This window comes from Thunnus maccoyii, chromosome 17 (assembly GCF_910596095.1).
Source record: "Thunnus maccoyii chromosome 17, fThuMac1.1, whole genome shotgun sequence".
In the NCBI taxonomy this organism is placed as follows: Eukaryota; Metazoa; Chordata; class Actinopteri; order Scombriformes; family Scombridae; genus Thunnus; species Thunnus maccoyii.
The window spans coordinates 20875557-20889029 of NC_056549.1; the positions used below are offsets into that span (position 1 = coordinate 20875557).

At 40.1% G+C, this 13473-nt stretch overlaps 1 protein-coding gene across 1 annotated transcript in view; it reads right to left on the reverse strand.

The window, feature by feature from the left end:
- gphnb (gephyrin b) overlaps window positions 1-13473 on the reverse strand; it is a 94219-nt gene that overhangs the window by 2967 nt on the left and 77779 nt on the right. The window contains 10 exon segments of the mRNA XM_042391392.1: window positions 62-135; window positions 534-621; window positions 800-921; window positions 2405-2558; window positions 3055-3113; window positions 3901-4020; window positions 4649-4704; window positions 7045-7137; window positions 10313-10450; window positions 12082-12124. Of these exon segments, the coding sequence (XP_042247326.1) occupies window positions 62-135; window positions 534-621; window positions 800-921; window positions 2405-2558; window positions 3055-3113; window positions 3901-4020; window positions 4649-4704; window positions 7045-7137; window positions 10313-10450; window positions 12082-12124 (947 nt within the window).

Sequence of the window (13473 nt, forward strand, 5' to 3'; positions counted from 1 at the left end):
TGCATTGTAATAAAGTCTAAAGAAATAAAGAATAAATAAAGAAAAAGACTAATTTTCTTACCCTGGTTTCATGAAAACACGGCCAAAATGGATCTGAGCATGAAGATCAATATCCAGCACCTGTTTAAGGTAGTCCTGAAAGAGACAATACAGAGAAAGTTACTAACTCTAATAGAATCCAGACAAACCAAATATAAACAACAGGAATATCAAGAGAAAATAAATATGGATAATCTGACCTTTGCCAAATAATAATTTCTTAAAATATGTTTTCATTTGTGTGGATATTTGAAATCCATCATCTACATTAAAGAAAATAAAATAATGTGCTTTGAAATGAAATATTTTGTTATTTCACTTAGTGAAAGAAATGTCAATGTCATACATCACCAAGAACATCTATAAAAAGTTTCTGTGACTTTTTTTTTCATAATTTCCTGTATAATAAAGCTGTCATCCCTCCTCTCTACCACCAGGTGTCAGTGAAGCACAAAGCCATGACAGGATGTGTGCACTTTTTGTTGCCACCATACCTTCTCTCCCATGGACACTCCTCCTGAGGTGATGATGACATCAGCACGGCTGATGCCTTCATTCAGAGCGTTGAGAAGGTCATCGGGGCTGTGGGGCACAAACACACAAACACACTATGTTGACTACTAACTCACAAGAGAGGAAATAATGGAAGGAAAGCAAAATGAAGCAGAGGGAGTGTAGTAAAATGATGAACATTATATTGGAGGTGTATCAAGAATGTTTATGGCTAAAGAAATATTAGAGAATAGATGTGAAGGTGTACTTGTCTCCCACGATGCCCAGATTGATAGTGGGGTAGCCGTGCTCCTGGATAGTAGCCAGCAAGGTGGAGCGATTGCTGTCCCTGATCTTCCCAGGATGGAGGTCATCTTCTGGGTTCAGCAGCTACACGACACATGAGGAGAAATAAATTATTAGGACCGCTCTTTATACATTCAGTAGCTGTCCTTTTTCTTAGGTCTGTGGAAGAAAAAAGCAAATCTGGTTTAAACTATTTTCACCTCAACCGTTTAACTATAACATCCTTAACATCTGGAGGTTTAAGAGATAATAATTCAACTAGATGATGATGGTTTAAGACTCTTGTTGGCAAAACTCTTTACTTAACTATCACATTATTATTGTATTTAACCTGCTCTTTGTACCAAATGGATTTCTTCTAAAAACACTGGATACTATGGTGATTGCCAGAAATTATATCCTGTTTGAAAATTCAGTATTGTAAAATACTTCACTGTAACTGCCAGTAAAGACAACACAATCTGAAATTTCAGATTAAGATCACCCATTTGGTGTTTCATTTGCTTTCAGGACAACTTGCTCAATTAATTATTGTTGATATAAGAATACAGTAACTGCAGTATAAAGCTACATTTTAGAATCAATGGAAAGCATCCCACATCTTCTAAAATTACATTCATACATTTTGATCCCTCTACTTCCCATAATAAAACCATGAATCAGAACTTTGTTTCTTTGATGATGAGACCTTACAATGAGAAAAACGCCAATTATTACAATTATTTAAGGAAAGCGACACCACAAATTAACATACATCTACTAGTAGGTTTATAGTGGGTTTGTGGGCATCTAGTACATTCTGTACTGTATTCTTTCAGTTGTAAACACCAGCTCTGCTCAGATATTTCGTGATGTTTTTCTACATCTGTGTCTTAGAAAAAAATGCAGCATTAATACTTGGGAATATACCGGAAACCTAGATAGTAAAATTAACATTGCTGCACGTGCAAAATGCTTAAAAATGAGAAGACAAAGGAACCATAACTAATCCTCTATGTAACCAGAGTTGCTCGAAGGAGTCGAGGTGAGGGCAATATGCTACCTCATAGATTTGGAATGTGGCCATGGAGTAGCTGACTCATGGCTTATTTATACACTTTATTCATATCTGCACAGCGCTGAGAACACAGTGTTATCAGTATCTAAAGTCTGCTGAGGATCTCCATGAAGGTTACACACACCATGAAATTCAAACTGTACATCAGTCACACAGAAAACACACAAATATGATTCCATTGTTTAAAAAGGAACCACCTGGTCACAGATAAACGCATTCTGCACACCTGAGAGCACACATGAAACAGCTGAAAGCACATTTAGTTCTGAATATTGTTCTGGTGTCTGCAGTCGAAGCAAACAATGTTGATTGTGCATAAATATGAACGAGGTATGTTATCAGAAGAGTTGGCACACAGTTGCAGATGAGGATGAACCTTTTTTTTGGTAAATGCGGATACAATGGTGTGCATTTTCCTGACAAAGTGGTTTGAGTGCATAGGAGGTCTCATTCTCCAAATGAAAATAACACTTTATAATAAAAACATGCACATTTTTATTTATCCTTTACCTCATTTCCTGTAGACATGACAGCCACCACAGGGAATTTCTGGACCTCCACCTCGGTGACTCCAACGGTGGCAAGGAGGCCAATCTCAGAGGGGCCCATGTGGGTGCCTTTGGCCAGCACACACTCCCCACGCTTGATGTCGTGACCGATAGGCCTGTGAGGAGATAGCAGAGATGAGTGAGATGAGTCTTAGGTGCAGTTTAATGAGAACTTAACAAAGACCTCAAACTGCAGCACAAATGAATAGTCTAGTAGAGACTTTTTCTATATTTCTAGTATTTGTTTTCCTTTAGTCAACTAGTACTGTAGTGGCAAATATAATACCACACATGATCATGCTAGTATGACCAACGTATCAATTGTTAGTCATCATTAAAGAGCAAAAAGCTGCTGGTATAACCAAAAATCAACTGTATTTCCAGTGAAAACACTAACTTTAATCAGTTTTATACTGATTACAATGAGAAAAGCCTTAATCCTAGAGAGGTGTGCAAACATATATAACGTAAATAATATAATTAATAGAATTTTGTTAGCATCTTCACTTAAAACCAAGGCCCTGTCTATTACATTTACAGTATTTGCTAGTACTGTATAGTAGTGGTTCAGATTTGACCTGTTAACAGCCACAAACACAATATCACACTAACCTGATGTCCTGCCCTGGGCGAGCCTGTACTAGGATCCGTACCTCCAGCTCCTCTGTGCCCTGAAAATAAAGCAAACAAGCTTTCAGATTCATCACAGTGAACAGACAGATATCGTTTTCCATCAGGCTCGACTGATGGTGCTAGACCTGATCAAGTAAAGAAGCGGATAAAAAAAGCTTCACAGTAACGTATGCTGCTCCTCTGCCCGGAACCTTCTGCATTTAGACCTGAAATAACAATATTTATAGTCTCTCTTGGTGAATTCAAATCATTGCTGCAGAAACTGGGTGCTCATTCTTCTGGCTGCTGATGTTTTGGGGTATTAGTCTTATTAAGTTATTGTTTTGGATTGTTCTTATTCTTATGGTTTAAGGTAGCTATCCGTTTGTTTTTTAACAAATGGATTTAATTTTTCTTCAGGTTAAAATCTTTTGCTTGATTGTATTAGAAATGTTATTCATGATTTTAGAATCATATTTCTGTTTAATTTTGAGGTATATTTTGTGTTATCTGTTTCTGAGTAACTCACAGACAATGATACCTATCTTGACCGGAGCACTCTTGACATTTTTTCTTTTTTATCTCAATGAGGCTTTTATAGTTAAATAAAGGTAAATAAAATAAGAAATGCATGATGTACTTTGTCCATCTCTGGGCTGAACTCGCTATGGTATTGGTATAACTTGAGTAATACTGTACCTATATGTACAGTAGGCAAATTCGAGTCAAACTTTTTTATCCCCTTCATAGAGTAAATTCTGTTTGTTTGTGTGGCGTTGACCACAACCTGATTGCGACCACTCTCTTGCCTGTTCATTGAGTAAAAGGTCTTTGGATCAGACTCACGTCTTCAGATTCGCGGAGGAGCTCGGTGTCCTCCACCTGAACTACAGCGTCAGCCCCGCAAGGGATAGGGGCACCCGTCGTCACCCTCATCACCTGGCCAGGCATCACTGTGTGGGTCGGCTGCACAGAGACACGGAAAGGACAAAATATATGTCTAAAATTAAATTACAAAGAAAGATAAACCACGATACACTTTTAATCTTTCAAAAAATTTGCATTGTCTTTATTAGTTTAGGGCATTTTAAAGTAAACTAAATGTAAATGATTGCACGCTACTGAAATAAGTTCCCCAAAAGGCGTCTCACAAAACTGAAGTAGAAAAACACTGAAACTGCATGTAAAAACACTGTAGAGGTAGTATTGAGCATGACAGCAAGTGTGTGTTTGCATGTGTGCTGATTTTGTTCAAGATGAAAGGTTGAGGTAGTCAATAAATCTCTGTAGCCTACTCTTGTCTCAGAGGTCTAATCTGTTTTATAGTTTGGCAGGACTTTTACTTTCTAGCCCTGCTTAGGGGTGAAGGGCTTTTCATCACTTTCTAAGAGAACACACTGGTGTGCAATTACAGCTGGTCAAGGCATGAGGTGAAGGACAAAAGTGAAGTGCTTAATTTTCATATACAGGTACTGCGGGTCTGAGAATGACTATGTGTGTGTGTGTGTGTGTGTGTGTGTGTGTGTGTGTGTGTGAGGGTCTATATTGTGAGCAAGAGAAAGGATGTGTGTGTGGTGTCAACGTGGGCGCGGACCTGCTCTCCAGCTTGGGACTCTCCAATGATGAAGCGGTCTCCTGGGCCGTCAGCCGCTAAAATAAAAGAAAGATTTAATAGCATTACACATGTGTGCAGCTGAGACGGTGTGTGTGTTTGTGTGTGTAGGAGTGTGTCATTTAGTTGAGTCATTTTATTTTAGCGAGCTACAGAATGAACAAACAGGAAGAGATGGAGAGAGGGGGAAACTTTGACGTTGGATGCTCTTTAATTAAACATCTCAAAAACAGAAACACAGAGTATTTTTAATGCTAGCAGCCCTCACAGATTTCATCATTCTGTAATGATAAAGCATGCAGGCCACCCTCCACCCTGTGGTGTACAGACCACCCCTTTCAGTATTGCTACAGCCGATGAGGGCTAATGAGCAAACAGAAACTTCAGAAACACCTTTATCATATTGCTTTTTTACAGGATGAAGAATGAAACTCAACACAAGATATAAAACCCCATCAAATTTTACATTCAAAATACCCTTTGAAATTACAAAATGTACTTGTTAAGTGACTTAAATTTCATGGTTTAACATCTTAACTTAAATATCAAATACTGGCCTGTAACAATCCTGCTCTTTTCCCTGCAAAACCTTAAAAAAATATGTTCCTGAGTTGAAAACAGAGTTGTTTTCCCTAGTTTTTGAAAAATTGACATTATGGACAGTTTCATCTCCAACCCTCTGATCCAGCCAGCACTGAAGCAGTTTGTGTTTTTGGCATTAAAAATGCATACATGGTTCTAACTCCTGTCCAAACTGCACCATGCTCAGAGCTCAGAGCTCCTTTTCTTGAGATATTTCATAGTTTCAGGTAACACTGTCTGTAGAGGGGGCTCAGTGACCTATGCACTCTTTGGCACCACCAGGCCTGCAGCTATAAATACACTTCTTCCCTGATATCATTTAGCATCCTAAACAAGGTTAATACGTTCAGCTTTTGGTTGTTTTTTTTCCCCAACCTCCTGTGACAGGAGAAGACGGATGGTGCAGGTTGGTAAAAGAGCAAAAACCCGCACTGACTCTGGATAAAGCAGTAGGTTATCAGCTCCTTCCACACCCACAGTCTAGGCACATGTACTGTATGCCTCAGCAGGCACCAGGCCCTCAGGACAGATGCATAAAATCCACAGAGACCTGTGGTGTTCTGCTCCTCCTACTCCATCAGCAAGAGCCAAAAGCAGATGTTACATAAAAGAGTTTTTGAGCTGCCTTGAGCCAACAAACTGCCACCTTGCTCTCCAGGTTAACAGGTCCCTTACTTCTCCCCAGGACCCCCAGCCAATGACACTACTTTCAGAACTTTTCACAGCCATAGGGATGAAAATCTTTGAGACTCATGCCTTTAAACAAAGGTAAACCCTCAGCAGTTTGAGAGCAATCTCTTGCCCATGATGTCCACAGGAGCTATTTGCACCAGCTGTTTGTAAGTTCAAACTAAGTAAGGATTCACACCAGCACTTCAGATGTTTCCTTGTAACTGATTTACAAATTGCTAACGTATTTACTAGCTAGGACATTTCTTAAGTTTTGATGGTGCAACCTGATTTAGTAAATCACTAGATTGAAACTAGCTGGTAGTTACCAAGAACGTAGGAAGGACGTTACGTACAAACTTAGTGATGGATTTACGAATGGTGGTGTGACCCAGTCCTGGCATCTATGGAGGAGAGCCCCCTCTACTTCATGTCCCACACTGCAGAGCCTTAATCTTCCTTCAGTTTGCACTGGCAGAAGAAGCCTTTACACTGCTCCTGAGGCAGTTCTCCACTGACCCAGTGTCCTGTTCATCTCAAACTAGGACAGTCAGGTCATTTATGTAAGAAAGACATACTGGCCTGGTTAGTCCTTCAGTTACATCAATGCTCTGCAACTTCCTTTTAAGAAAACACAGCACTGACTCTATACATCACTACACTGTACTGAAGATGCCAGGTTCAAGTACAATGAGCTCCCACTCTGCTCCATAACTTTTCCTCCAGATAAAACACAATTAAAAGATCTTAAAAAAAGAAGGAATAAACATCGTCTTTTGTAGGAAATACAAGATGTGGGATTAACTTATGATTTTCATGGTGTAAACTATTCAACACTGTACAAAAATTCTAAAATTGGACATCACTGATAGATTCTCTGCCTAACCTGGAGGCCTGTTGAAAGTATTTCCCTTTACAATTCTTTGTCTTTAAGCCCTAAATTTTAATTTGAATATATAAACTGTTGTTTTGTGGCTTTTACCTTCTACACTTTACATCTTGTTTCAGCAATACTGCCTGAAGGACAGGCAGTAAGAGCTAGAGAGAGAAGAAGAAGAAGAGAGAGGGAGAGAGAGAGAGAGAGAGAAACATATTTTACATCATCTGCCATAAGCTACGGTACTTACCTCTCACAGCATAACCATCCTTGACAGAAGCAGGGAAGGGTGGCAGGTTGTCTTTGGCATAAACGTCCTGAGCCAGGACTCGACCCATCCCATCTGTTGGAGAAGAAGAAGAAGAAGAAGAAGAAGAAGAACATGAGTATGAGGAGAGGAGAACAAGCTGGGCAAAGGAGAGAGCGACAGCTGGAGAGAGAAAGAGAGACAGAGGCAGAGAGGGTGAGAGAGTCAGTGCATCTGATTCAGATGAAGATACAGAGAGACATGTGCGCCGGAGGTGTGTATATACAGTATGCGTGTATGTTTTAGAGAGAGACAGAGTGTGACACCACGCATCAGGATCTCTCTACATGACTCACCACCTGACCAGCACACATGGACACACACACACACACATACACGCACACACGCACACACTCCTATATTTCTATTTCAGCTTTACTGATTCATATACAACAATACCACAAGTGCCCCTATCCAAATTTCTTAACCGCTTCCACTGGCCAGACAACTAAAAAACACTCAGGAAACATTTGTGGAGGAAGAACAGAGACTCCGCACAAGAAGCTGCACAGAGACAATAGCTCAGAGAGAGTGAGGGAAGGAAAGAAAGACAGAAAAAGACAGAGTGAGAGTGGGTGGAAGAGAAAAATCCGGGCACTAAAATACCTTAAGCTGCTGTGTGGGTATATATAGCATTTCTCTGAGCCTTTATGCTATGATCATGTGGGTGTTAATATGAAGATCTAAGCTTTGATATCAATGAGTTGAAGGAAAAAAAAAAAAAAGCATGTACACACACAGACACCCACACACATGCATAGACACATCAGCTTACAAGATGACAGTCATAATGAGCTTGTGTAAATAATGCATCTCAATCGCGGGAGAAGGCTTATGTCCAACCCTTATATCTTTTTTAAGTCAACAACATTTCATCTGAGATAGTCTTGTGTACTTTCACAACTGCTACTCCTTCCAAGCTGCCATTTAAACTGCTTGTTAAAAAAAAAAAAAAAAAAACACATGTCGACTTGAGAACAAAAATAGAACAGAGGTGATGTCTTGTTGCAGAAGGGAAGTGTGCGTTTGATCAGATGTATCACTTGTACAGTAGGTCCTGGTTTTAAAAGGGTTACGTAATGGTCATTAAAGCATGGGACAGGATGACACCCATACAAATAATCTGCTCTAAAAACAACATTTAGTAGACAGTAAAAAAAGTGTGACAGCTAGTTATCAGCTAGTTAAGTCTTTTGCATGTTTTTTTCTTTTATAACTTTACAGATCTCGAGTATAACATTTTCAAAAAATGCAAAATGCATTGTTGACATTTGGGAGATGTGCACATCAGCAGTTACCCCAGCACTTTTCTCTGCATAGACCAATAGAGAAACAGTACATTTATGTGTATCTTTAGCCATAATTCCAGTCTGAGGGTGAGTGCAGCCACATAAACATCTGCAAGCATGTGAATCTGCACACTCATCACAAACATACAACACCTTTGCACATCTGTATACTCACAGACAGATAACTGGGAATTTTGACCATGTGGAGTGGAGTGCAGTTCTGAAATATTTAGCATTTACTGTAACTGTCAAGAATGTACTATTTTTAAAATACTTAACCTAGAAAATCAAGAAATACAAGAGTGATGTAACATTCAAAGTGCATGAATATGCCGTATGTGTATTACACCATTATGATAGGAAATTAAAGATATATGACTCCACACTCATGCTATGTGAAAGTACAGCATATACACAGACGCAGGCACCCATCAACACACTATGACACGGTGCATACACACACACATGCAAACCCCTCTTAATCCAGCAGGGGAGCTGCTCCAGCTGTTGTCTGTCTAAATATTTAATCTCTAAAATCCCCTCTCTCTCTCTTCTTGACCCCACTGTCATCCTCCCAGCTGTGCCCCTGCAAATCCTGCGACTCACTTCCCCTCTCCAAGAACATGAAACACCACTTTACACCTGGAAAAAAAAAAAGAGTGTTCCTTCTACCGTCATTGATCTAGAAGTCATGTGCGCCGCAGGCCATTATTGCCCCCAATCCTCGCTACTCCCCGTCTTCAGCGATGAATTAAAGAGTGTGTGTTTTCCCCTCTGGCCCTCAGCCGGGCTTTGTGTCACCCTCCTCTGGCACTGAGACCACTCTGCCAGAAGGCTGACTAGACCCTCGGGTGCTGGGCTAACTGCTGTGGGTGTGTTTATGTCTGTTCAGACATGCAAATACCAAAATACACCTACAACAAAACAACAAATTAAAACACATATTTTACTACATCAAGCTGGATTATTAGAAAATCAAAAGTTGACAAAAAACTGACCAGCAACTTAAACATCTGACTGCAAAGAGTGAAAATTGAATGTGAATCATAATTATTTTCTGTTTCGTCCTTTAAACCTGCATTAACTGATTTCTTTGGCCACTTGGGGGCAGCAGAAACAAGCTGCAAACACAACACTCACATATTATCACCTTTTGTGTTACTATGGTGAACTTACTGGCTTACATATCCAGCAGATACAGAGCATCATTAGAATTAATTTGGATCCGTGTTTCTGTTCACCTGGTGAATGTAAGTCTAAGAATCACACTTTTAGCTCCGGTTTGCAACTCCTGAGCTGTAATAAATACTAATAAAGTGTGTAAACGTGTGATGATGTGTTTTAAGGTAGCAGTTTTTATTTGTGTGGACTTTCTGCAAATTAGTTCCAGAGTCCTTGAGAAAGGCATGAACGTGGTGGCAAAACGTATTTCGACACACACAAATGTGTAATGTGTGTGCACACACAAAGCTTAGGGTGGATCAAGCGGGACACGTGGATTGTCAGGAAATGCTTTTTTGTCATGCATGTATCTGTAGGGGGCTGTTTGTGCTCTGTTTCAAGATAAAAAGGCCCTTAGAACCCAGTGGGCATGTGTGCATTTGACTGTCTGTGTGACTGACACTGTGCCCTGCAGACATAGACTGCTGATTCAGTGAGGTGTCCAATTGTGGACAGAGAGTGTTTAAATGCTGTCATGTGAACTTAGTGAGCACATGTTGCTACATCAATCTTAAAGGTGTCACACCTCAACAGCCCAGCATGCTCGGGAGCTGATGTCAGCAGGGGTAAAGGGAAGTTAAATTGGAGATGTCAAGAGGCAAGAGAAACAAATTTGGTACATTTAGGTGGGTGTGAAGACGGTATGCACGATCTTCAGCTTGTGAAAGTTTAAAAGGAGACCAAACCTCCATCCTGCTCACCTCTGTAGTTGATGATCTCAGTGCCCAGGACAGCGGTCATCTCCAGCACAGTGATGAAGGCCTTGTCCATGGAGGTGAGGGGGAAGGGGGACATGCGGTGCCTCCGGGCCACCTTGGTAATGTCCACTGCACTGTGACCTGGGGAGAAGTGTGACATCACATATGGCTGTCACAAAAATCAAACTATGTCACAAAACAGGAACAGTGTGTGTAATATTCTTGGGTAATAATGCTGTGTCCAAAAATCACCCCCTCAGTCGCTCATTCACTATTTTCTACATAATAAACACTTGGCAGAGCCTGACTGATAATTACTGGCACATACTGATATCAATATTTGAGAGCTAAAAAAAAAAAAAGTCGGATAACCATTTGCCAACTGACTATGAGTTAATATTGGACAACATATATTCAATAGTTTACTTTCATCAAAGGCGTTTCAGTATTTTTAAACAAAAGTAGTGAACATGCTATGCTGTTGTAACTGTATAGTACATATGTTTTACACTTAGTATTTGGACACTCAGATAAAATGACAGGAGGTAAATGTAGTGCACTTGATAGCAAATAGGGAGTGATTTTGGACATACTGTAGCCCTTGACTCGAGCTTCTGAGTTTGATGAAAAGTCACAATTAAAGCTTGTAATTTCACATTTCAAAAACAGTTTTTACGAAGACGGTTGCCCAGGCCACTCACTCTTTTTCTGTTAGCATTTTAGTTCTTTATTTAGAGATTTTAAAAGTGTAAGTGTGGAGTGTGGAGAGCGTAAGACAGCAGGGAGGAGATGGAGAAGAGAGAGAGAGAGAGACATCTCTGCTGGGATTCAATCCCGAGACAGTGGAGGCACGAATGTGGTTCGAGAGGCAGGGAAGTGAACCACTCAACTATCTCTAGAGACAAAACAGTATTTCAAGAATTTTCTTTTGGGCCCAAGAGTCACCAAAAACCTAAAAAAATCCAAGAAGAAATTCTAACTGATTTGAGTGCCTTGGGTTTAGGTTGGGTGCTGCAGACTCTAAAACACAAAGCATAAATGGAAAACATGCAATTCCATATAAATAAATGTATGTAATCTAATGTGTTTCTACACCAATATCACCAAGACAACTGGATTAACATGATTTTTTTTTTTTTTTTTTGGTGCATGTACGTATATATGTGCAATTCAAACACCATGAGGAAGGATTGGTAAGAAATAGGCCTGTTTGTTTGCAGAAGCTGTGAAACCAGCTGGGTGATAGAGGTGCACGATAGCAGCCATGTTGGTCTAATAATACTTCTTTAATAATTCCAAAGGTAAAAGGAACAAAGCAAGGTGTAACTAATGTGTAATCTGCTCTCTCTCTCTCTCTCTCTCTCTCTCTGTCTCTCTCTCCCTCCCTCTCTCCTTCTGCCTCGCTCTCCCTCTGCCTCTCTGCCTCACAGCGAAGAATAGGCGCTGTGCTTTGATTTCCCTTGACCCAATTTCTCTCCTTTAAACATACACTTACGCTTCCACAGCATATTCTGATGCTTAACATGAGGCTTAACAACCTCTGGCAAAACACCGCATACACACACACACACACACACACACACACAGACACACAGACATGCAAACATAACGCAGTAGCCACACACTGACAAACACACAAATCATGCACGCATTGTCACATCACATGCGCATATAAAAACCTGTTTATGTGTGTTGGAGGGTATACTTGGTGACATACAGATATGACGCACAGGAAAGAGAGAGTGTGTCTGAATTGGAAACTTAGTACTCACTTGATCTTAGGATATTTTCTTTGCTGCTGCATCGTGACTGCACCTAGAGATGGAGAGAGCGATTGTGGGGGAAAAAGACGAAGGGCAGAAAAGAAAGAGAGAGAGCAGAGGTAGTGGTAATTTGAGATAAACCGGGCTGCTCTTTTGACATGCTTGAGATGAGAAGCTGTTTATACAACAGTCAGAAGCATTGGCAAGAGCAGTGTCACACTACGCTGTGCACTTTGTCCTGCTGTTGGGGAGATGGCTGCATCTCCTGCATTGCCATTATCATCACTTACTGTGCACTACATCATCATATCACAGGTGATATTCACACTGATAAAAATGCACTGACATGTCACACTACTATTAGACTAAAGCACTAAAAGGAATATACGGACAAAGGCAACAACATACAGAGTGACAATATCGTATCACAAGGTCATAACAGATGTATTTACTGTGCTACGGTGTAACATCAAATGTAGTGGAAATGTAGTGTCGAGTTATAGATAGTGGCTGTTCAGATGTGGTGCAGGACGGTAAGATTTCTCTGGAAATCGCTGATGCTGCGTGGTAGCTGCACTAGCGCTCAACTACTTGTAATCTAAAGCAAGGTGGGGAGGAGAGCAGAGTAGGTTAAAACTCAGCTGAGCTTCCCAAAACCATCTTGAGACTACAGCTTCCTGTTGGCCATGGTGAGTGAGTGGAAAACAATTTAAATACAAAGGTTGTATCTGTGATGTTATAACTTCTATATATTTACCACATGAATCGAAGTGTAATTATGAGAACAAAAGAAAACCATGGCGGCTTAATCTAACATCGGTGCATCTCAAAATTAAGACCACATTTCCTATAAACTCTGTTTCTACCAGTCAAAAAGAGGACATTGGTACTCCACATGCCTGGAATTGATAAACATGTTTAGCCATTGTCCAACATCTGCCCTTATGATGTCAAATTTGATGTCCCAGTTCCAAACTACGTACAAATAACTATACAGTATACTGTCTTTGCAGTTATAGGAAATTAATGTAGTTCACCGTTTTTAACTACCACGAAATGATGCGATACACAAGCCAACTGATCCCGACCAAAGTTGAGAACACTACTCCAATTAACCTTAACCAAAAGAAAGCAAATGTTTTTATGTCAAAAAATATTTATCTCTATTTTTTTGACAAAAGGTCCAGCAACTAGCTTCTCCCTGAGCTTTCAATCATATCACTCAGTCCGTATCAGCTGATGGAGTCTGCTCAGTTGTCATGGCGATGGATCTTTTGACATGTAAGCTCAGCTGTTATGATTTTATCTGTAGCACTTTCTTGCAGAAAGCTTAGGAAAAAGCTAGTAAATGGACTTTGAGTTGAGATTGTTTGGTCAAATAAATATTTCCAAGGTCAAGAA